Below are 24,268 nucleotides of genomic sequence, written 5' to 3'. Positions count from 1 at the left end.
CTTTGGATTCTCAACTTAAATTTCAATTCCTCTGGGAAACCTTGCCCAACTTCCCAAATCCAGGTTAAGCACCTTTCCGATGAGCTACCACAAAACCATTCATTATCACATTTATTTCACTTTATTATGAGTGCCTGCTTACTTGTATGTAACACCCAATAAGCTATGAGTTCTGGAAAGGCAAGAACCACAGCTGTTGAATCTCCAGCACCCAGCTGTATCTGGCATAAAGGCACTACATAAATATGTGTGGACTGAGTAAACAAATGAACAGAGAATGTGAAAATGAGATAACTTTGTAAGACATTCCACTCTTAAATGTGGTACCTAGCTATACAGGGCATTACAATATTATTATAATCTAAGGTATGCATTTTAATGAAAAACTGGCTAGAATAGCATATTGTGATAGAAAACAAATGCATTTAAAAATTGTTTTCTTTTGATAATGTTGCCATCAAACAAATGCATTTTAAAATCATGTTTAAGGAAATTTTTGGAGTAATTACTTAAACTCATTTCTGTTCTTAGAATACCCTTTTGGAACTTCTACTTTTTTACCTTAACTTTAATTATTGGGACTAAACCATACACCAACAATACTAATTTGGGTTTTTATCCAATAAGAATATAAATTAATATTTGTAAAGGTCTTAATATTTGAATGGAAGAATGGTAAATACATTTAAAGTATACGCAAAATAAACACAATATGATGCGAAATAAATTCGTTGTTTTTGTTTTTGTTTTGAGACAGTCTCACTCTGTTGCCCAGGCTGGAGTGCAGTGGCACAATCTTGGCTCACTGCAACCTCTGCCTCCTGGGTTCATGCAATTCTCCTGCCCCAGCTTCCTGAGTAGCTGGGATTACAGGCGTGCACCACCACATCCAGCTAATTTTTGTATTTTTAGTAGAGATGGGGTTTTGCCATGTTGGACAGGCTGGTTTTGAACTCCTGGCCTCAGGCAATCCACCCTCCTCAGCCTCCCAAAGTGCCGTGATTGCTAGCATGAACTGCCGCACCTGGCCAAAATAAATTCTAATTAATAGTGCTATGTACGTCCCAAGAAGAAGAAGAAAGATAAACTTGGAAAATAAGACTTCACAGATGGGAAGAAAATATATCTAGAACTACAAGAAGTAAATGTGTTTAAGAAACAAACCTTCCATATCAAAATCTGCTGCAACCTCTGCATCTTCACCAAGCAGGGTAGAGCTTGTTGACGATGGCAATGCAATGCTAATTTTCTCTAAACTCATTTCTTCTTCCAAATTTTTGATCCAGTCTGGACTTTTTAAAGCAATAGTTATAGTCCGATTCAATAACTAGTGGAGTAAAAGAGATATAAAATAAAGATTAACATGAAAGTTAATTATTTTGGAATAAAGAGGCTGACTTCGTTAAACTATGCAATGGTATAGACAGTTAATTTAGTTAGACAATTCAGCATAGTTCTTTCACATATACTAAATTTTAAACTAGTTTAAAAGTAAACATTTGTTTACTCAGTTCTCCCTTCAAATGCCTGTGGTGATAAAGATCTTTTCTAGGCTGCCCAGAGATGCAAGTTTCCTTTGCTATAACCACTATGTTTTCCTGGCCAGATGTAAATTCACCAACAACTTTGCCATGTAACTTTATACTTTCTTTACTTTGATTCAAGTAATTGTTCCCATGTGAAACAACTACAAAAGAGACAGCAGAAAATCTTTAAAATGCATTTCCTGTTCCTATTCATTTGGTCTTTCTTAACTTGGCATATGGTCCTGAGAGCTGCTATACTGTCAGCTGCTAAGTGCTAACCTATACTTTTAGCATTTCAAATGCCAGAAGAATATTAAAAGAACTGAACACCATTTTAAATCTTCAACAAAAATTAATCATTCTAAAAACACAATGAGTTCTACCTGTGAAACTGGCACTCTACCTTCTCTATAAATTTGGGTGACTTTTAGACTAAAGTATAATCTAAGACAACCAAGACATTATAATCAAGTTATAGCACATCATGTCAATGTATTTTTAAAAAACTCTCAAAAAAACTTGCTGATAACAGCAAGACTCTTTGGTCAAGGATAAACGTGCACTAGAAAGGAGTTCTCATTTAGAACCCATATCCTTGTAACAGACTTGCTTTCTAAATTTAATCTCTCTCCCACATAGTTTCAATTTCCTTTGTTTGAAGAGTTTCTTAATGTGAACAAGATGTGAATATTTTTGGTATTTGCAAATGAACTGTGTAGCTGTGATCAATATGCTGTGCTGACAGTTGGCACCTTTGTGGGTACAGATCTTCCTTGGCTCAAAGTGTTACTGATATTGGAATTCCTTGAAGGCATAATAATGGAGGGATTGAAAGTTGCTGAACGGAGTGACACAGCTGTGTTTATTAGTAATTTAGCATCCACACTGAACTTTAAAGTCAGAATCCTAAGAATTCATAATCCTTTACTTGCTAAGTAGATATAAGTACTAAAATCAATCCAATTTCAGAACTTAACATGCTTTACAAGTCATACATTACTTTTTAAAGTCAACAAAATTCTTTTATATTCATCAAAAAATACTAACAAGCATTCTTAAATACCTATCACCATAATGGTCAATTAAGATATAATTCCTTAGGAATATCCCCTTGATAGAGACCAGGGCCAAATGAAAAGGAAGAAATTTAGAAGGCAAAAAAAAAATACTCAAAAAGATACATAGAGGTTCACTGGAATATTGGTTTTACTAATTAAGAATAGGAAATAATCTAGATGTCTATGAATAGGAGTTTGGTTTAATAAATGTATATATTTATTCACATAATGAAATTAATGAAGCCATTAAAAATCACATATTTGTTTAACATGTCCCTGACACAGTCACAAGAGGTAGTAAGAAACAGCTTTATAATATGGTTTCAATTTGTGTTTGCATATTCACATATCCCATTTGTGTTAATGTGTCTGTGTGTATAAAATCCCATTTGTATTTATATATGTATATTTTAACATGAAGATTAAATTACTTCAGAATGGTAAGATTATGTGAGTGGTCTTATTTTTAATTCTTTTCCGTATTTCCTGATACATTATTTTACATGAGTATACTAGTATTACATTTAGGAAAACGAAACTCTACAAAACCTATTTTGAAAGCAATACACACAAAGAATTTTTTTTTTTTTTTTTGAGACAGAGTCTTGTTCTGTTGCCCAGGCTGGAGTGCACTGGTGCAATCTCAGCTCACTGCAACCTCCACCATCCAGGTTCAAGTGATTCTCCTGCCTCAGTCTCCCAAGCAGCTGGGATTACAGGCACCCACCACAACGCCTGGCTACTTCTTGTATTTTTAGAAGAGACAGGGTTTTGCCATGTTGGCCAGGCTGGTCTCACACTCCTGAACTCAGGTGATCCGCCTGTCTCTGCCTCCCAAAGTGCTGGGATTACAGGCATGAGCCACCGCGCCCAGCCTAATACACATAAAGAATTTTTTTTCTTCGGCCGGGCGCAGTGGCTCACACCTGTAATCCCAGCACTTTGGGAGGCCAAGGCGGGAGGATCACGAGGTCAGGAGATGGAGATCATCCTGGCTAACACGGTGAAATCCCATCTCTACTAAAAAATACAAAAAATTAGCCGGGCGTGGTGGCGGGCGCCTGTAGTCCCAGCTACTCGGGAGGCTGAGGCAGGAGAATGGCGTGAATCCGGGAGGCGGAGCTTGTAGTGAGCTGAGATGGCGCCACTCCAGTCCAGCCTGGGCAACAGAGTGAAACTCCATCTCAAAAAAAAAAAAAAAAAAAAAAAAAGAATTTTTTTTCTCCAAAGAAGTTGATGTGACAGAAGAGGAAGCTCAGGCCAGTGCTCATGGAGTAGGTCAGTGCTGCAGGAATCAGGCCTACAGTACAGTCCATCCTGTGCACTGACCATATACTTAGAAATTTAGGATTTGAGTCTAAAAGAGTTCAGAATAAAATGATGGGTGCAGCACTTCAGAGAGGTAAAACTGTTCCAGGCCAACAATGTAAGTTTCTGTCATCAATGACTTTTCAAATCACTGGTTAGGAATATTTCCATTCCTTAAAAATTTCTGAAATACTTCAATGGGATGGATTTGTTATCTCTGGAAATTAATTTAGTTATGTTTGAAGAAGATAACTAGGTAAGCCAAGCCAATGAAACAAATTCCTAGGAATAATGAGCACCTCCCTCCCTTGTTTTCTGGTAAATAATGCATTTTCTTCACTTGATAGAACGTTTTTCTACTATACAGATGAGCCAGACTACCCCCAATTAAAATTTTAAAACTTTTTGCATCATAAAATGTAATAAATCAAATTAGGTGCTAAACATGTTTCCTTCTTAGTCTATATCAACAGTTAATATCTCTGGGGAGAGACCTAAATAAGCCTAGGCTAGTCAGAAATCCAGTCTAAATAAAAAACATTAAATAACTCCTCGAATATGCCATAAGGTCTTTTCCGCTCCCATTTAAATAATTTTGCTGCATGTCTATAAAAACATCGTTATCATCTTCAGGCATTTAATTTCAGAATGGTTTAGAATCAACAAATGCTACCTTACCTCTTTACCATTTAGGCTCAGAACATTCAAGGCAGAGCTTCCCTCCAAAAATGTAACCCACATTTTATCTTCTACAAATCTTTAAGAAAGAGAAAACCAATAAAAAACCGTAATTAATATCATAGACATAACAAGGTCAGTGACGACTCCCACGATTACCGATTAACAAGGGCCCGCAGAGGCCAGGAAGTAAAAAGTAAAGGAGGGAGTGCAGGTAGGGCTAATGGTGACCTGGAGAGGGCACTCTTCCCCTAAAAACACTCCAATTTCTTTCAAATACTGTTAATGGAACAGCCACAAGAAATGGGTCTGTGCACCTCCATTTGTGATCACTGCTAATCCAGTCCCATCCAATCCTCTATTTCATTGACAAGGCAAAAAGGGAAAGATGTTAAGTGACTTGTTCAAAGTGACTCTATAAGGAGAGTAAGTTACAGGGCTGGGATTCAAGTCTCCTGACCTCACAACCCTGTCCTATGTATTTTCATTGTCTCAGTGACTTCCCTGAAGAACATTTCCTATGATCAAAAAAGATGAGAGTTGTCAGTGAAAGAAAACAAAACCAGACTGGCCCCAAGAAGCCTTAGGTTGTGCTTCTTGTCTTTCGTCACTGACAAACATTTACTCTTTTGGGACTTCAATGGTCTTTGATAGGATTCCAAGTTTTCACTTTTGAAATAAAACTCTCAAGAGGAAAAAAAATAAATAAAAAGGACAGAACAAGTTCTGAAGAGGGTCACGGGTATGTAATTAAGTTATTATTCAAAAAAGAACAAATTATGTTATCAATCTATTACAGAAATAATTTGGCAAGTTGAACCACAAGTTCAGAAATCTTTACAGATTTTTCCACAATGAGAGAGGGGAAAACATGTACACACACACACACACACACACACACACAATCACTTTCCCCCTAGCCCCCTGCTTAAACTAGGATTTCAAAGTATGAATTATGAATATTAAGAGGAAAAGGCCAAAAACAAAAGTGTGCACAAGTACTTCACCCTGGTAAAATCAAGGGCCGGGAGGGACTGGAACAGATTTCTACAATCCCGCAAATATGACCCAGGCAACTGATTCAGTTTCTTTGGCATAAAGCTATATTGCAGGATGCTATTCTTTGAAATACACAGGGAGACCATTCTTACCTAACTACATGAAGGTATCTTTTTCAGATTGTTGACAATGGAGAATATCCCTCCTCCAAAGGTTATTATCACCACGGTAAGCATACATTTATGCCACACCAGTCCTCTAAAACCCCAAACATTATTTTTTCTTTGATAGGTACCAACACTTTTGTGGTCCTGGGTTAGGGCTAGTATCTTTGTCCTTATTCTCAATCAGCAATGTGCCCCTTACACATTTCTAACTTTAACAAGGGATTCTGGTTCTTATATCTATTGATTTATGTAAGTTCTTTTGGAAGCTGTATTTTCTTCCTGCTTTCACCCACTATGGTAAAAGCTTCTAGACTTTTCCTTCAATTAATGTAAGCATCTATATGTATTTAAATTTATCCCACACACATTTCCAGGGAACCTCTTATTTAAAAATAAAGGGGTTTACAGAGTTTACTCACTCCTTAATGGCTTAGTCTAGACTAAAAGGTAATAATCAGTTTCTTCTTACTGCTTATAGAGATCCTCTTTGTTGACTTTCAGTGTCTGCTTTTTCTCTTCCAACTTAGTCATCTTGGGGTTTAACAACCAGAATATTCCAGGTTGGAGACACCCCATGGTTTTATAATGTTAGGTTAATGCCTTAGTTTCTTACCAATACTTTTCCTAATGATGACAAACATTTGGGGGAAACCTTCTCACTTCAATTTAACAAGTTCTTTAGAGGTTGGGTTATAAAGACAAGTCCCTTTCCTGTATCAGAGTCTTTCATCCCTTACACAGTTTGGATTCTTTGTAGCTCAGTGCAGTATTTCACATTTGCTCAGGAAGACATTTATCTGCTACTTTGCTGCCCACTCACACGGTCTACATGATGCTTCTGGTGGTTTGGCTTTTCTGTACTTGGCAAAGTATACTGTCATCTGTACACTTACAGATTTCACTGTGTACTTTCTAGAACCTTAAGATTTTTTAAATGTTTTGTTTTAATTTGAAAGCTTTGGGATAGATCTTTGTCAAAAGATTTGAGCAAAGTCTAAACACAATTTCTTCTCCATTTGTTCATTTACTCTTTGAAAGGACTTGAGGAGTCTTTGATTTTCACTCTGTAGAAGCCATACCATCTTAATTCTGTGGACTACGCCCTTTAGGATCTGGGGGTGTCATTACACACATGCTGACCTTCCCTACTAGATTACAAGCAGGAGTTGTATCTTCTATTTCTCCTCTGCTCTTCTACAGCAACTAGTATAGAGATCCGCCCACCAAATATCTATAAAACATACCTAACTAAGCAAATGAATGGTATTTAAAGGGATTTAATGGTACCTCTTTCCCTATGAAATTCAAACACATGCACACATGCACATCATTCAGTCTCAAAACTGCTGTATAGTTGGAAGAGAAAGTTTTTAAAACAATGAAAGAGGCATCTGGTTCTGCAAAAGGCAGATGGCTAAGTCAATAAGGGAAACCAAGACTGGAAGGGAATGACTCCTGACTATTCATCACATCTCTGTTTGTTAGAAATTAAACATACTTAAAATTACTCAAATTTTTTTAACTGAGGCAGGGAGGGAGTCACTCTTACTTCTCCTCAAAACAAACAAACAAAAAAATAGCAATCACAGCTTCATTTTGTTATAGGGTTTTGTTACATGTTCTATTGTGTAGGAATCATGAGAGTTCATATCTGAACTTGCACCTATTTTTGTTTTCAATTGTTCACATAAAGTTTTACTATTTAGCTGGATGTGGGGGCTCATGCCTATAGTCCCAGCACTTTGTGGGGCTGAGCTGGGCAGATCGCTTATGGCCAGGGGTTTGAGAACAGCCTGGGCATCATGGTGAAATCCTGCCTCTACAAAAAAAAACCAAAACGAACAAACAAACAAACAAAAACCACAAAACTTAGCCAGGCATGGTGGTGTGCACTTGTAGACCCAGCTATTTGGGAGGCTGAGGTGGGAGAATTGCTTGAGCCCATGTGGTTGGGGCTGCAGTGAGACATAAACACACGACTGCATTCCAGCCTGGGAGACTGGGTGAGACCCTGTCTTAAAAAAAAAGTTTCATGGCCGGGTAAGGTGGCTCACACCTGTAATCCCAGCACTTTGGGAGGCCGAGGTGGGTGGATCACGAGGTCAGGAGATCGAGACCATCCTGGCTAACATGGTGAAACCCCATCTCTACTAAAAAATACAAAAAATTAGCCAGGCGTGGTGGCAGGTGCCTGTAGTCCCAGCTACTTGGGAGGCTGAGGCAGGAGAATGGTGTGAATCCGGGAGGCGGAGCTTGCAGCGAGCAGAGATTGCGCCATTGCACTTCAACCTAGGTGACAGAGCCAGACTTCGTCTCAAAAAAAAAAGTTTTGCTATTCATTTAACCTTTCTAAGTAGAGAATTCAGTTATAAAACCTATAGAATAATATCCAGAGTATGGTTTTTCTTTAGTTTGGAAATAAAAATACCATATACTAAACACTAAATAAGGTGATATCTTTCTTTTTTAAAATTATCTCCTTCCCCAAATAAGGTGATTTCTATATAGAAATAATTGTTTATGAATCACGAGCTACTTTTGCATAATAAACATCTTACCTTATAAGTATAACTTCACCAAAACTTGCAAACTGCTGCAGAAGCTCATCAATCAAGGCATCATCAAAAAAATTATTTTCTGGTAAAGAACTTTTGATTGAGACCAATACCGTACCATCTGGTGGACCCTGAACTGCAATTACTTCTTTATAAATGTTTTGCCTCTCTTCAGCTTCAACTTCAAATATATCTATATCAATCAGGGCAACGACAGGCCTTAAGGCATAAAGAAAGATAGATGTATTAGAAATGTTTTTAAAAGGGTGTATTTCGAACAAATTTCAAACACCATTAGAAAAACTGAGACTGCTTAAACCTATGGTCAGAAGTCTTCAGCTCAGCTCTTCCATAGTGCAGCAAAGTGCCTGGAGTCCACGTGTACAGGATTTTGCTTTCATCTTGAAAACTAGCATTTAGAAGATCTAGATCTTCAGCTGCAGTCAGAAGAAAAGAAAACAAGAGAAGCTGTATGAGCAGGACAGATTGTGTAGAGCAAAGAGGCATTCTCCTTCCTTTCGTGAGCTTCAGTGGTTTGAGGCTGGAATGCCAGAAACACCTGGTAATAGGCAGGCAGTCTAAACACCTTTAAATTCGAAAGGCTTTTGGTAAAGTTATCTTTTTATTCTTTATTTAGTAAAAATTAAGATATGGCTTTACTTCTGAGATTACTTAAAGGACTGTGACTAAACAGTGTTTCATAAACAATTTAAGAGACAAGTGGCAGTTCAAAACACATGCAAACCACTAAAGTTAGTTTAGTTAAAAACCTAAAATTAGCTTCAATTAAAAATTTCACAAAAATATTTCCTTGCTTCTCTTTACATGAAATTATATGAAAATAGGCTGAAAAATTAAATAAGTTATTATAAACAGATTTGAGAATATTTTTTAAAATCTGACATATTTATTTATTCTATTCTAGATAATGTTTCTTGAAAAACAATATTCTCCTCATTTGACATTATGTCATTCCCTGCTTCCTCATAAGTTTACATTAAATAAAGAAGTCCATTTCCCAACCTGATCTATCAAAAGGCCATTTTCTCCTTCTCCAAAGGACACGGTCTGTCCATGCAGGGGTGCGGCACTTTTCACTGGTGTCATAGTCGTCAGAAAACAAGTCATACTTATATGTCGGAGCAAAGGTTACCTTTCCTTCTAAAAATCCTCTAAAAATCTAAAATAAACATATACAAAATAAGTCATTCCCAAATAGCAACAAGTTCTGTTTTCATTCAGGCAGCCATCCATTAAATGTCTACTATATGCTGGATCTTCTCAGAAGAAATCTGTATGCGTCTGACGAACACTTCTAGCTGAATGGAACAAAGCTTAGAAAAATAACCTGAGACGGAGCCTTTTTCATACTGATAGGGATAGGAGGCAGGGAAATTCTGGGCAGAAGTGGGTGTGTCCCCAGCAAGGGCTCCACCCTCAAGCCAAAAAGCCTGTTACCAGAGCCCCACGTGAGAACTTATATCCCTGTTTTCCTGCTCAAATGTTGCTTTTTTCAAAACCGCCCATGGCCTGCCTTGCCCCCAATCCTGTGCCCATAAAAACCCCAGGCTCAGCTGGCAGAGAGAAGCAGCTGGACGTCAGAGAGAAGCAGCTTGTCTTCAAAGGGACAGCTTGGCAGTGTAGTTTTGGAGAGGAGTCTGGCCATGTGATGGCTGGACTTCAGGGGAAGATTATTTATTGCTTTGTCCCCTTTTCAGCTCCCCTTCCCACCAAGAGCCATTTTCATCGGCAATAAAATCCCCCACATTTACCATCTTCAATTTGTTCATGCGACCTCATTCCTCCTGGACACCACACAAGAACTCGGGTGCCATGAGTGTGGGTGCATAAGGCTGTCGCACTGACCCTCCTCTAAGCTGTTAACACTTAAGCCATCTGCAGGCGGCAAAGCTAAAATGGCACTGTAACACTTCCTCTGGGGCTTCAGCGGTTGCAGGCACCCTCCCCTAGATGCTGCCTCGGGGCTGGTACAGAGTTCGTTCTTGCTGGTGCCCAAAAGTGCTCACCCCACCTCCTGCACTCACTCACCAGAACTCCCCCTCCCACAGGGGTGGAGCGCAGCGGGTCAAGTGAACGGAGTTCGTCCCATCAGTGCCCATGCACTCCAGTTCCCACTTGCGAAGGGGTCAGGGAAATATCCTGCTTCAATACCACTTGTTTGACATTCGATTAAACCAACTACATGAATAAGGGAATTCTGCCCAATCTTTGAGCTATATGAGACATTTGGAACTGTAAATGGGATTTTGGAAACATCTAGCCTGATATCTTATTCTCAAATGAGGTGCTGAGGCCTGAAAAGGTAACATGGTGCCCGAAGTGTTAGAATTCAAGTCTGGGGATCACCAGGCACCATACCAGATGGCCACTGATCCTTTTACCTAAAACATATATATATTTAATAAATTCTTCCCAAATTTTGTGGTCATAAGCTTTAAGAAGTGTTTCAAAAGTCAGATGACGGCCGGGCACGGTGGCTCAAGCCTGTAATCCCAGCACTTTGGGAGGCCGAGGCGGGCGGATCACAAGGTCAGGAGATCGAGACCACAGTGAAACCCCGTCTCTACTAAAAATACAAAAAATTAGCCTGGCGCGGTGGCGGGCGCCTGTAGTCCTAGCTACTCAGGAGGCTGAGGCAGGAGAATGGCGTGAACCCAGGAGGCGGAGCTTGCAGTGAGCCGAGATCGCGCCACTGCACTCTAGCCTGGGCAACAGCGTGAGACTCCGTCTCAAAAAAAAAAAAAAAAAAAAAAAAAAAAAAAAAAAAAAAAGTCAGATGACATAAACAAAAGAAAAGTCAATAACCACAAGACTTAACCCCCCCCCAAAAAAACAGCCCTAAAGACTAAGATTCTAAACTATTACCAAGGAAAAAAAAGTTTATCCTTCTACTTGAAAGTGAATCTTATAGATACATACTATATTTTTCTTTATGGGAATTATTATAGGTTTTCTCTTTCCTATTTTTATTACTTTTAAGGGAGGACACCAACCCTCATATTGTCTTATGCCCAATTTCTGCCTCCAAAGAAAGAAGCAAAAACTAAAAGGCAGAAATGGAAGCCACAGGCAGACAGCCTGGCACCGCACGCCCTGGGCCTGGTAGTTAAAAATCAACCCCTGACCTAACTGCTTGTGTTATCTATAGATTTCAGGCATTGTATGGAAAAGCATCATGAAAATCCCTGTCTTGTTCTGTTCTGTTCATCAGTGCATGCAGCCCCTGGTCACATACCCCCTGCTTGCTCAATCAATCATGACCCTATCACGCAGACCCCCTTGGAGTTGTAAGCCCTTAAAAGGGACAGGAATTGCTCACTCGGGGAGCTTGGTTTTTGGAGACGTGAGTCCGCTGATGCTCCCAGCTGAATAAAGCCCTTTCCTTCTACAACTCGGTGTCTGAGGGGTTCTTGTCTAAGGCTCGTGCTGCTACATTTCTTGGTTCCCTGACCAGGAAGCAAGGTGATTAACAGACCGTGGAGGCAGCCCCTTAGGCGGCTTAGGCCTGCCCTGTGGAGCATCCCTGTGGGGGATTCTGGTCAGCCTGAGCGACGCGGATCCTGAGAGCACTCCCGGGTAGGTAACTGCCCCAGTGGAACGCCTCACCAGAGCAGCGCGTGGCAGGTCCCCGTGAGTTCAAGGAAAAACTTATGTTGGCCCCAGCCCTAGGACTACCAGATTTGACAAAGCCCTTTACACTCTATGTGTCAGAAAGATAAAAAATGGCAGTTGGAGTTTTAACCCTGATTGTGTGGCTCTGGCCAAGGCCAGTGGCCTATCTTTCAAAACTAGATGGGGTTTCCAAAGGCTGGCCCCCATGTCTAAGGGCCCTGGCGGCAACAGCCCAGTAAGCACAAGAAGCAGATAAACTAACCCTTGGGCAAAACCTGAATATAAAGGCCTCCCTCCCATGCTGTGGTAACTTGATGAATACCAAAGGACATCACTGGCTAACAAATGCTAGATTAACCAAGTACCAAAGCTTGCTATGTGAAAATCCACGCATAACCACTGACGACTGTAACACCCTAAATTCCACCACCCTGCTCCCAGCATCAGAGAGCCCGGTCAAGCATAACTGTGTAGAGGTGTTGGACTCAGTTTATTCTAGCAGACCTGACCTTTGGGACCAGCCATGGGCATCAGTAGACTGGGAGTTATACATGGACGGGAACAGCTTCATCAACCCAAGGAGAAAGATGTGCAGGATATGCAGTGGTAACTTTGAATGCTGTCACTGAAGCCAAACCATAGACACAGGGCACTTCAGTCCAGAAGGCTGAGCTCATTGCTTTAGCTCGGGCTCTACAACTCAGTGAAGGTAAGACTATTAACATCTACACTGACTCTCGATACGCCTTTCTAACCGTCCAAGTGCATGGAGCATTATATAAGGAAAGGGGGGGCCTGTTAAACTCTGGGGGAAAGGACATAAAATATCAACAAGAAATTCTACAATTATTAGAGACAGTGTGGAAACCTCAGAAGGTGGCAGTCATGCACTGCAGGGGACACCAGTGAGCCTCCACCTCAGTGGCCTTAGGAAACTCCCAAGCTGACTCAAAAACTCGAAAAGCAGCATCTACCCCTTACTGCGCATCAGTGGCAGCCCCCTTACTCCCTCAAACACCTGACCTGGTACCTACCTATTCTAAGGAAGGAAAAGACTTTTTCCACACAGAAGTGGGGCAAGTAATAAAAGGATGGATCAGATTGCCAGATGGGAAGGTAGCTGTGCCACAGCTGCTGACAGCCACAGTTGTACTGGTTGTGCATGAAACCACTCATCTAGGTCAAGACTCACTTGAAAAGTTGTTAGGCTGGTACTTCTACATCTCACACTTGACAGCCCTTGCCAAAGCAGTAGCACAACGGCGCGTTACTTGCCGACAGCACAATGCGAGGCAAGGCCCCACTGTTCCACCCAGCATACAAGCTTATGGAGCGGCTCCTTTTGAGGATCTTCAGGTGGATTTCACAGAAATGCCGAAACGTGGAGGTAACAAGTATTTGCCGGTTCTTGTGTGTACTTACTCTGGGTGGGTGCAGGCTTATCCAACACAAACTGAAAAGGCCTACGAAGTAACCCCTGTGCCTCTCCGAGATCTTATTCCTAGGTTTGGACTGCCCTTACAAATCAGCTCACATAATGGGCCAGCGTTTGTGGCTGACTTGGTACAGAAGACAGCAAAGGCATTAGGAATCACTTGGAAGCTACATGCCGCCTACCGACCTCAGAGTTCCGGAAAGGTGGAGCGAATGAATCAGACTATCAAAAATAGTTTAGGGAAAGTATGTCAGGAAACAGGATTAAAATGGATACAGGCCCTTCCTATGGTATTGTTTAAAATCAGATGCACCCCTTCTAAGAAAACAGGATACTCCCCTTATGAAATACTGTATTGGCCGGGCATGGTGGCTCACGCCTGTAATCCCAGCACTTTGGGAGGCTGAGGCAGGCGGATCACGAGGTCAGGAGATTGAGACCATCCTGGCTAATATGGTAAAAGCCCATCTCTACAAAAAAAAAAAAATACAAAAAGTTAGCCGGGCGTGGTGACGGGCGCCTGTAGTCCCAGCTACTTGGGAGCTGAGGCAGGAGAATGGCGTGAACCCGGGGGGGCAGAACTTGCAGTGAGCCGAGATCGTGCCACTGCACTCCAGCCTGGGCGACAGAGCAAGACTCTGCCTCAAAAAAAAAAAAAAAGAAATACTGTATCATAGGCCTCCTCCTATACTAGGGGGACTTCCAGGCACTCCCCGAGAGTTTGGTGAAATTGAGTTACAGTGACAGCTACAGGTTTTGGGAAAAATTACACAAACAATCTCAACTTGGGTAAATGAGAGGTGTTCCGTCAGCTTATTCTCCTCAGCTCACCCTTTCTCTCCAGGTGATTGCATGTGGATCAAGGACTGGAACGTAGCCCCTTTGCGGCCACGGTGGAAAAGACCTCACGCCGTCATCCTGACCACCCCCACGGCTGTAAAGGCAGAAGAAATCCCACCCTGGATCCACCACAGCCATGTGAAGCCTGCAGCTGCTGAAATTTGGGAGGCAAAACCGAGCCTGGACAACCCCTGCAAAGTGACTCTAAGGAGGATGACAAGCCCTGCTCCAGTCACATCCGGAAGCTGACTGGTCTACGCACAGCCGAAGCTGAGGAGAATCATCGTGGGACTCGTTTTCCTTATAATTTGGACTTGTATGGTAAAAACTTCCACTGATTTTCCCCGCATGGAGGACTGCTCTCAGTGTATATACATCAGGTTACTGAGGTAGAGCAACAAGTTAAAACAATCTTTCTGTTCTATATAGTTACTATGAATGCCTAGGAATTTTAAAAGGAATATGTTTATATAATGACACTCCGTACAAGGTATGTAGCCCAGGAAACGACCGACCAGATGTGTGTTATGACCCCTCTGAGCCTCCCAAGTCCACAGTTTTTGAAGTAAGATTAAGGACTGAAGACTGGTGGGGACTCGTAAATGATACAAGTAAAGTATTAGCCAGAACAGAAGCAAAAGGGGTGCCCAAACACATAATCATGAAATTTGATGCCTCTGCTGTCATTAATAGCAATAAGTTAGGAATGGGTGTGGCTCTTTTGATTGGGAAAAAGGCTATATGAGCAAAAATAAGTTCATTTGTCATGAATTAGGACTGTGTGGAAATGAATGTGGATACTGGTCTTGGTTCATTTGGGCCACTTGGATAAAAAATGAAAAGGATCCAGTACACCTTCAGAAAGGAAAAAGTGGCCCTTCCTGTATTAAGGGACAATGTAACCCCTTAGAGCTAGTAATAACCAATCCCCTTGATCCTTGCTGGAAAAAAGGGGAGCGTGTGATCTTAGGAATCGATGGGGCCGGACTGGATCCTTGAGTAAATATCTTAGTTCTAGGAGAAGTTTACAAACCCTGTCCTCAGCCAGTGCTTCAGACTTTCTATGATGAACTAAATGTGCCAGTACCAGAAATTCCAGGAAAAACAAGAAATTTGTTTTTGCAACTAGCCGAGCATGTAGCCCAGTCTCTCAATGTCACTTCATGTTATGTATATGGAGGAACTATAATGGGAGATCAATGGCCATGGGAAGCCTGAGAATTAGTACCTACAGACCCAGTTCCTGATGAACTCCTGGTGCAAAAGAATCACCCTGATAATTTCTGGGTCCTAAAAACCCCAATTATTGGGCAATATTGTATAGCTAGAGAAGGAAAAGAATTCACTCACCCCATAGAACAACTTAGTTGTCTGGGACAGAAACTGTATAATGGTACCACAAAAACAGTCACTTGGTGGAGTTCAAATCACACAGAAAGGAATCCACTTAGTAAATTCCCAAAGTTGCAAACCATGTGGACCCACCCGGACTCCCGGGGAACTGGACAGCCCCCACTGGATTATACTGGATATGTGGGCATACAGCTTACGTCAAATTACCTGACCAGTGGGCAGGTAGTTGTGTTGGCACTATTAAACCATCTTTCTTCCTACTGCCCATAAAGACAGGCGAACTCCTGGGCTTCCCTGTCTATGCTTCCCACGAAAAGAGAAGCATAGCTATAGGAATTGGAAAGATGATGAATGGCCCCCTGAGAGAATCATACAATATTACGGGCCTGCTACTTGGGCACAAGATGGCTCAGGAGGATACCATTTACATGCTCAAGCGAATCATACAGTTATAAGCTATCTTAGAAATAATCACTAATAAAACCTGCAGAGCCTTGACTATTCTGGCCCAGCAAGAAACTCAGATAAGAAATGCTATCTATCAAAATAGATTGGCTCTCAACTACTTGCTAGCAGCTGAAGGAGGGGGTCTGTGGGAAATTTAACCTTACTAATTGCTGTCTATACATAGATGATCAAGGGCAAGTAGTTGAAGACATAGAGATATGATAAAACTGGCACATGTACCTGTGCAAGTGTGGCATGGATTTGATCCTGGGGCCATGCTTGGAAAATGGTTCCCAGCGAAAGGAGGATTTAAAACTCTTATAATAAGAGTTATAATAGTAATAGGAACCTGTTTACTGCTCCCTTGTTTGCTACCTGTACTTTTTCAAATGATAAAAAGCTTCATTGCTACTTTAGTTCACCAAAATGCTTCAGCACAAGTATACTATATGAATCACTATCGATCTGTCTTGCAAGACGACATGGGTAAGTGAGGATGAAAGTGAGAACTCCCACTAATGAGTGAAGTTCTCAAAGAGGGGAATAAGGCAGGAGACCACCCCTCATATTGTCTTATGCCCAATTTCTGCCTCCAAAGAAAGAAGAAGTAAAAACTAAAAGGCAGAAATGGAAGCCACAGGCAGACAACCCAGCACCGAGCTCTGGGCCTGGTAGTTAAAAATTAACCATTGACCTAACTGCTTGTGTTATCTATAGATTTCAGACATTGTATGGAAAAGCATCATGAAAATCCTTGTCCTGTTCTGTTCCATTCTGATTACCAGTGCATGCAGCCCCCAGTCACATACCCCCTGCTTGCTCAATCGATCATGACCCAGGAATTGCTCACTCGGGGAGCTCGGTTTTTGGAGACGTGAGTCCGCTGATGCTCCCAGCTGAATAAAGCCCTTTCCTTCTACAACTCGGTGTCTGAGGGATTCTTGTCTGCGTGCAGCTCATCCTACTATACTTTAAGGAAAGATAATTCTATTATCTATTTACCTACCTATAAATATTTAAGTATAAAAAGACCCCAAGAAAATTTTAAAACATCTTGATTTAAAAAGGCATGTTTCATGACCCAAAATCTTAATGCAAGAAGTATGGATATACCTGTCCAGCATTTTTCTGATTGATAAGTTGATCTCCTGCTATAAGAGAATCCCAATTTTGCTGTCTTATGAGCTCTTTAACTTCTTCATTAGGGAGATCAATTCGATAGTTGAAATCACCACACCAAAATACATAGTCATGGGAAAACAGCATCCTTCCCTGAAAGCAATGAGACAGAACTTTAAATTCAAAACAATCAATGTTCAAAAATGTTTTACAACTGTTTCTTTGCCTGAGATATGCTTGTCTCCTCCCATGTCCTGTTTCTTTAACCCAACAGTAATAACACATGTGAAAGGAAAATCAATCTCAGGACCCCAAAATCACTAAGCCCAGAGAAAAATCAAGCCAGGAACTATGACAGGTAAACCTGCCTCTCACTTTATTCCTAAATAAGATAGCTCCAAAGATAAGAAGCTACATACTCCCTCACAATTTGCCCACAGGAAATTCCTTGTGGACAAAGTATAGACAGAACTCAAAGTCATCCCTCTGAGACTCACCTGAGACAAATGCACATCTGCCTGCTTCCTCTGCCCTATTGTTTATGTAAAAATGCGGATTCACTGAGCCAGACTAAATTATGTATTCAGTGGAAGGCTGATCTAGGACTTAAAAGAATGCAACCTTTTGCCTCTTATCTACTTCTAACCTGAAAGCCCTGACTTCGAGTTGTCCTGCCTTACCAGACCGAACCAGTGTACATCATACACATATTGGCTGATGTCTCAGGTCTCCCTAAAATGTATAAAAGCAAACTGTGCCCCTGACCACCTTGGGCACATCTCATTCTGAATTCTGGAGGCTACATCATGGCCACGTCCTTAACCTTGGCAAAATAAACTTTCCAAATTGACTGAGACCTGTCTCAGATATTTTGGGTTAATATACATGAAATATCTATTTAGGTGAATATTCTTAATGTTTCTAGGAACTATCTTAAAGTTTCAAAAACAATGATGTAGAATTTGGGGCAAATTAAAATACATTTCAAAGCTTTATCTTCAAGAACAAGCAGCAAGAGCTTACCATAGGAAAACTCAATTTTCGTGCTATTTCTACAAAATCTTCGTTTCTTTCTTTGACTTGTGACTGTCCTGCAGCAAAGTGGCTACAGACAAAGCAAAGGCTGGTTGTATGGAAGAGCATTCGGATTGCAACTGCTCCCTTATTTCCAGTTGCACCTCCCATTCCAGTCTTCACAGTATCAACTGCAACATCCCTTTGAAACAAAGAATTCTAAATCGCAGATTTGAAATTTCAAGAGTTCCATGTGCATAGGAAATTAGGAATATACATAATCATATAAGTACACATGGTATGGTACTTTGAGGGCAAGCCTTTGAAATAGTACAGTGAAGCTATTAGTGAGTCTTTAATCAAAACCCCCAAAACCCCATTTTAAAACAAGAACTATAGATAGTTTTTGTTTGAAGAACTGAAACAATAAACATTCTAGGCTTTTCTTGTTATGTAATGGTAGGAAGTAGCCTTAGAGGAGTGTTCTGTTTACTGACCTGATAAAAGGAGCATGCTGTGGTCTGATAAAAACAAACAAACAGACGCCCACCAACTGTTCAGAAGCCAGCAGCACATACTTGTTGTCTCTGGAGATTGTCTTCTGAAGTTCTACAGCCCAGAGCTTCTGATTTGTTGTGCTACAAGAAAATATTAAAAAGAGAATTTTTTAAAAAGATAATTGACAGTAGCCTCTTTTATGACAATTGCCAATTACACCTTCATCTACCCAAATTTCCTAAGACTCTGAAGGAAGCTTAGGCTGTTTTTGTTTCCTTTAAAAAGGAAAATCTATAATTTAGCCAAAAGAAAACCACACTTCAAAATCTAATTTATTACTTCTTTACAAAGAAAATATAAAGACATTAAATGACTACTCACTGGGTGAGTAAACTCAAACTTATACATTTTACTTTTTCCTTAAGTATTCATTAAGATGACAGAGAAGTACAGTACTATGGGAGATTGGTTCCAGGACCTCCCGTGGATACCAAAATCCAAGGATACTCAAGTCCCTTATATAAAATGGAGCAATACTTGTACATGTACATCTCTCCTATACTTTAAATCACCTCTAGATTACCTATAATACCTAATACAATGTAATGCTATGTAATTAGTTATTATATTGTATTGTTTAGGGAATAATGATACAAAAAAGTCTGTAAGTAAAAAAGACCAAAAAAAGTCTGCACATGTTCAGTACAGACATAATTTTTAAAAATATTTAATATTTTGATGAGTTGAATCCAAAGATGTGAGACCCAAGGATATGGACAGCTAACTATATGTGCTTCCAAATACATTTCCCCACTTTTTAAAATTTTAAATTTTTCTAAATTATAATTCATGTCTTTTTAAAAAATCTTGCTATGGGAAATTAGAAGACATAATCACTAAACAAACCACCATATACCCATTTCGAAATTACCAACATTTTGCCAATCTGTTTTCCTCCACCCTCTTTACCTTATCACATTTAAACATTAACAATTCCTTATTATCATCTAATAGTTTATACATACAGTTCCCCATTTATAAAAAAAAATCTTCTAACAGTTGGTTTGTTTCTTTAAAAAGGGTCCAAACAAGGTCCACATATTGCATTTGCTGGTCATGTCTCCTAATCTCTCTTTTTTTCTTGAGATGGGGTCTCACTCTGTCACCCAGAGCTGGAGTGCTGTGGCGGGATGTCAGTTCACTGCAACCTCTGCCTAAGCTCAAGTGATCCTCCCACCTCAGCCCCCCAAGTAGCTGAAACTCATTCTTCATCTTCTCAATGAACCTTATCCTGATCATTCATTTGAGACTTCCAACACTTCCCTGTGTCCCTATAGTTGGTTCCCTTTTCCTCTGTTTTCCATTGCACTTTTCTAACATGCTGTATAATTTAACTTATTGTTGTTATTGTTCACTGTCTGATTCTTCCCACTAGAATACAAAGTCCATGAAGATAGGGATTTTTGTCTGTGATTCATTGGAGGTACTTAGAGTGGTGCTCAGTAGATACTGCTTAAATAAATGAGTAAATATTCACCACTTTATTGAAGAGAATATATATACATATTATATGTGTGTGTGTGTGTATATATGTATATGTGTGTGTGTGTATATGTATATGTATATATTTGAGACGGAGTCTCGCTCTGTTGCTCAGGCTGGAGTGCAGTGGCACAATCTCCACTCACTGCAACCTCTGTCTCCCGGGTTCAAGCGATTCTCCCTGCCTCAGCCTCCTGAGTAGCTGGGATTACAGGCATGGGGCACCATGTCCAGCTAATTTTTGTATTTTTAGTAGAGATAGGGTTTCACTATGTTGGCCAGGCTGGTCTCAAACTCCTGACCTCAAGTGATCCGCCTGCCTTGGCCTCCTAAAGTGTTGGGATTACAGGTATGAGCCACCACGCCCAGTCTAAAGAAGAATTTGATTAAACCTAGCCTAAAGAAGAATTTGATTAAATTCTATTTAGACAAACAATTGATCCATGCGCTTAGTACTAGGAATCCTCGGAGTTATATTCTAGTTTAAGACCCGAATATATTTTCAGGAAACATAATCAAACAACAAAATGAGTGAAGTTGATTTCTTTCCAATTTTCCTGATGTGAATTGTTATTCATTTTGGCTAAAAAAATATTTGTCACTTGCAAGATTGATGACTATTTCAGCCTATAATTTTCTCCTGAAAAATCTTTTAAAATGTCATAAAATATGGGAAACTGCTGAAATTTAAAAGCAAGCATACTTTGTTAAAATAAAACACTGAAGCTTTAAGCTTCACTCATATAATTTGTATTTATAATATGGGTTCAGAGCAGCAGTTCCCAAGTGTGATCTGGGGACATCTTTGAGGGTTCCCAAAGCCCACGGGGTCACAACTATTAAGACATCTTTCACTGTGTTGACTGACATTTGCACTGATGGTGCAAAAGCAACAATGGGTAAAAGTGCTGGTGCTCTCGCTTGAATCCAGGCACCAAACTATACTAGTCGTCATTACAATCCCCACTGCCATATACCTGCAGAAAAAAAAAAAAATGCCACTTCACCTAAGAATGTCCTTGATGAAGCAACAGACATTATTAATTTTATTAAAGCTCAACCCAGGTCGCATCTTTTTAATATTCTGTGTGATACACAGGAAATAAACACAAAGCACTTTAGTTGCATACTGACTTATGATCTATAACTCAAAAAAAAGAAAATAAGTTGGGAGTCAAACTGCCACTTTTTCTTTGGAATACAATTTTTCCTTAAAAGAACTAATGACAGACAATGGTTATTCAGATTTAGGTTACTTGGCATTTTTTTCAGCTGTCTGTCTCTTCAAGAAAAACAACGAAGAGCATTTGTTTTCAACGGAAAAACTTGAGTTTTCAGGCAAAAATTAGTATTCTGGAAAACTTGTATCTGCTACCATGATCCTTACAGCTTCCCAACAATTATTTTCTGATGCAAATACCAGTGATGGTAATTAAACAATATGATGCTTTGGTATTATATAATGAAATGTGTAAAATCTGGAAGCGCTACATAACTTAGGGAACCCAAGTGACCAATACATGATGTTACAAAATCATGCAAAGGTAAAAGATGAATTTTAGAATAATAGAGCACAAAAAGTTCATCAATATGGTTTCAGATTCCATTTTGCAACTAACCTTTAAGACACTACCATTTGGTGTAGTGTCTTATCTACACTACACCAAGATAATACTTCTCTGTTATCTACACTACAGCAGAGAAGAAATGATCTGTTTTGGTGTAGTATCAGAGAAGAAATTATCTAGAAAGGTTATTAAAATATTTCCTTTTCAAACTACATAGTTATGTGATTTTTCTCCATACACTTCAATCAAAACAACATACTGCAGCAGACTGACACAGAAGTAGATTTAAGAATCTGGCTGTCTTAAACTAGACATTAAAGATATTTGGAAAACGACAAGACAGTGCCACCCTTCTCAGTAAATTTTTTGTTTTGAAACAGTTATTTTTCAAAAAATTTATTTTATGTTAGCATGCAATAGGTTTATTATTGTTTTTAAGTGAATTAAATGTTTTTAAATTTTCATTTCTAATTTCTAATATAAATAGAAAGACATAAACAACATTAACAAAAGTTATTTAACATTCTCAATATTTTTAAGTGTGCAGAGAAATCCTCAGACCCAAAAGTATGCGAAATGCTCTTTTACAGTTTAACAAGCCCTTTTCCATTTATTATTTCAAACTATCCTTGTAACAATTACTTAATTATCTGTCCTCCATAGTTTCCCTCAACTGGCAAACTTTTCAGTGTATTAATGTGGTTAGCTTACCTTGCATTCACAATGTTTCCAGCATTCAATTCTACCATTTCTTCAAAACCAATTGCAAATATATCAGTTGGCTTACTTCTTTTATCTAAAATTAAGCATCCAAGAAATACTTTTAAATATAGCCTCAGGCAAATGGCAACCCCACCCAATACAATATAACACCAGAGCTCATAAAAATTGATTTTTGTGTTTTGAGTTTAACCAAATTCACATTAAAGGCAAAAACTCTTGAGTGGAATAAAATTATTAAAATTTACTTTCTATTAGGGTGTCCTAAGTTTGCTTCTTTAAGACTTATCCTTGAAGATTCTTCAGTCCTTTCAGAATTCACTTTGAAAAAATTCTTGCTAAAGTTTTTACCAGAAACAGCACAGAAACAAATCATTTCTCAAATCAAAATCTCACATAAAACTGGAGAGAGAAAGAAATTATTCAGAAAAGGCACAAAGAATAAAGTGACTGAGAAACTACCTCAAATTGCTGGTAACAGTTGGGAGGAATTTTTCACATTCAAATTTGAAAAACATAAGCTTGATCTTTTGGCTATTTTCTGGGTGAAAGAAATCCAGGAAAACTAGGAGAGATCCAGAAAGTAGGACACATCACCCTGTCTAGCTACTGGCACGCTGGAAACTACAAGAACTAACGGAGTACAGAGCTGCCTGAGAAAGCTGCCCAGCGAGACTTCGGGTGCCCCAAGTTTTTAGAAATGGGGACAAATAGCTAGAAAGAGCCTATATGGCCAGATGCTACAGCCCCTGCCTGTAATGCCAAATCCTTTGGAAGGTTGAGGTGAGAGGATCACTTAAAGCCAGGAGTTTGAGACCAGCCTGGGCAACATAGTGAGACTCCATCACTACAAAAAAAATAAATAAATAAATAAATTAGCTTAGCATGGTGGCATGCCTGTAGTCCTAGTTACTCAGAAGGCTGAGGAGTGAGGATCTCTTGAGCCCAGGAGTTTGAGGTTATAGTGACCTATGATATAGATACTGCACCCCAGCCTGGGCAACAGAAAAAGACCCTGCCTCAAAAAGGAAAAAAAAAAAAAAAAAAAAAAAAAAAAAAAAAAAAGAAGAGCCTATAGTCTGAAGTGATACTGAAATTTAAAAAGAATTACTGACTGCTATTATGTGCAAGGCTCATGCATACATCATCTCATTTAATCTGCCACACAAACATAAGAAAGATTATTTTTGTCTTTTATTTACAGACAGGAGGCTCGCCCAAGTTCACATATAAAATGCAGCCTGGCATACAGACTCTAAAGCCAAACTGCCTTAGTTCAAATCCTGGCTTTGCCACTACCGCACAAACATGGGCAAGTTCCTTCCCTTTCTATGTCTCAGTTTCTTCATCTGTAAAATTGGAATAATGGTGTCTATGAAATAATAGGTCAGCTCTGAGGATTAAATGAACACATGCAAAGTACACAGAATTATACTGTTAGCTGTTATTTTATTATTACTATTACAACTTCAAGTTCAGTTAAGTAAGAAAGGGCATTGTAGGCTGGGTACAGTGCCTCATGCCTGTAATCACAACACTTTGGGATGCCAAGGCAGGTGGATCACCTGAGGTCTGGAGTTTGAGACCAGCCTGGCCAACATGGCAAAACCCCATCTCTACTAAAAATACAAAAAATTAGCCAGGCGTGGTAGCAGATGCCTGTAATCCCAGCTACTCAGGAGGTTAAGGCAGGAGAATCGTTTGAACTCAGGAGGTAGAGGTTGCAGTGAGCCGAGATCCTGCCACTGCACTCTAGCCTGGGCAACAAGAGCTAAATTCAACCTCAAAAAAAAAAAAAAAGAAAGAAA

At 39.7% G+C, this 24,268-nt stretch overlaps 1 protein-coding gene across 46 annotated transcripts in view; it reads right to left on the bottom strand.

Moving 5' to 3' along the window:
- SYNJ1 (synaptojanin 1) overlaps positions 1-24,268 on the bottom strand; it is a 102,326-nt gene that overhangs the window by 20,517 nt on the left and 57,541 nt on the right. For all 46 annotated transcript variants that reach the window (XM_045389245.3, XM_045389255.3, XM_045389257.3 and 43 more), the window contains 9 exons: positions 22,452-22,536; positions 18,630-18,770; positions 18,142-18,334; positions 17,113-17,271; positions 9,315-9,471; positions 8,611-8,728; positions 8,295-8,510; positions 4,571-4,649; positions 1,165-1,327 (listed from right to left, as the gene is read on the bottom strand). In XM_045389245.3, the coding sequence (XP_045245180.2) occupies positions 1,165-1,327; positions 4,571-4,649; positions 8,295-8,510; positions 8,611-8,728; positions 9,315-9,471; positions 17,113-17,271; positions 18,142-18,334; positions 18,630-18,770; positions 22,452-22,536 (1,311 nt within the window). The remainder of the gene's footprint in view (positions 1-1,164; positions 1,328-4,570; positions 4,650-8,294; positions 8,511-8,610; positions 8,729-9,314; positions 9,472-17,112; positions 17,272-18,141; positions 18,335-18,629; positions 18,771-22,451; positions 22,537-24,268) is intronic.

The sequence above is a fragment of the Macaca fascicularis genome, chromosome 3 (assembly GCF_037993035.2).
Source record: "Macaca fascicularis isolate 582-1 chromosome 3, T2T-MFA8v1.1".
NCBI lineage: Eukaryota > Metazoa > Chordata > Mammalia > Primates > Cercopithecidae > Macaca > Macaca fascicularis.
This window is presented reverse-complemented; position numbering and strand designations above follow the sequence as displayed.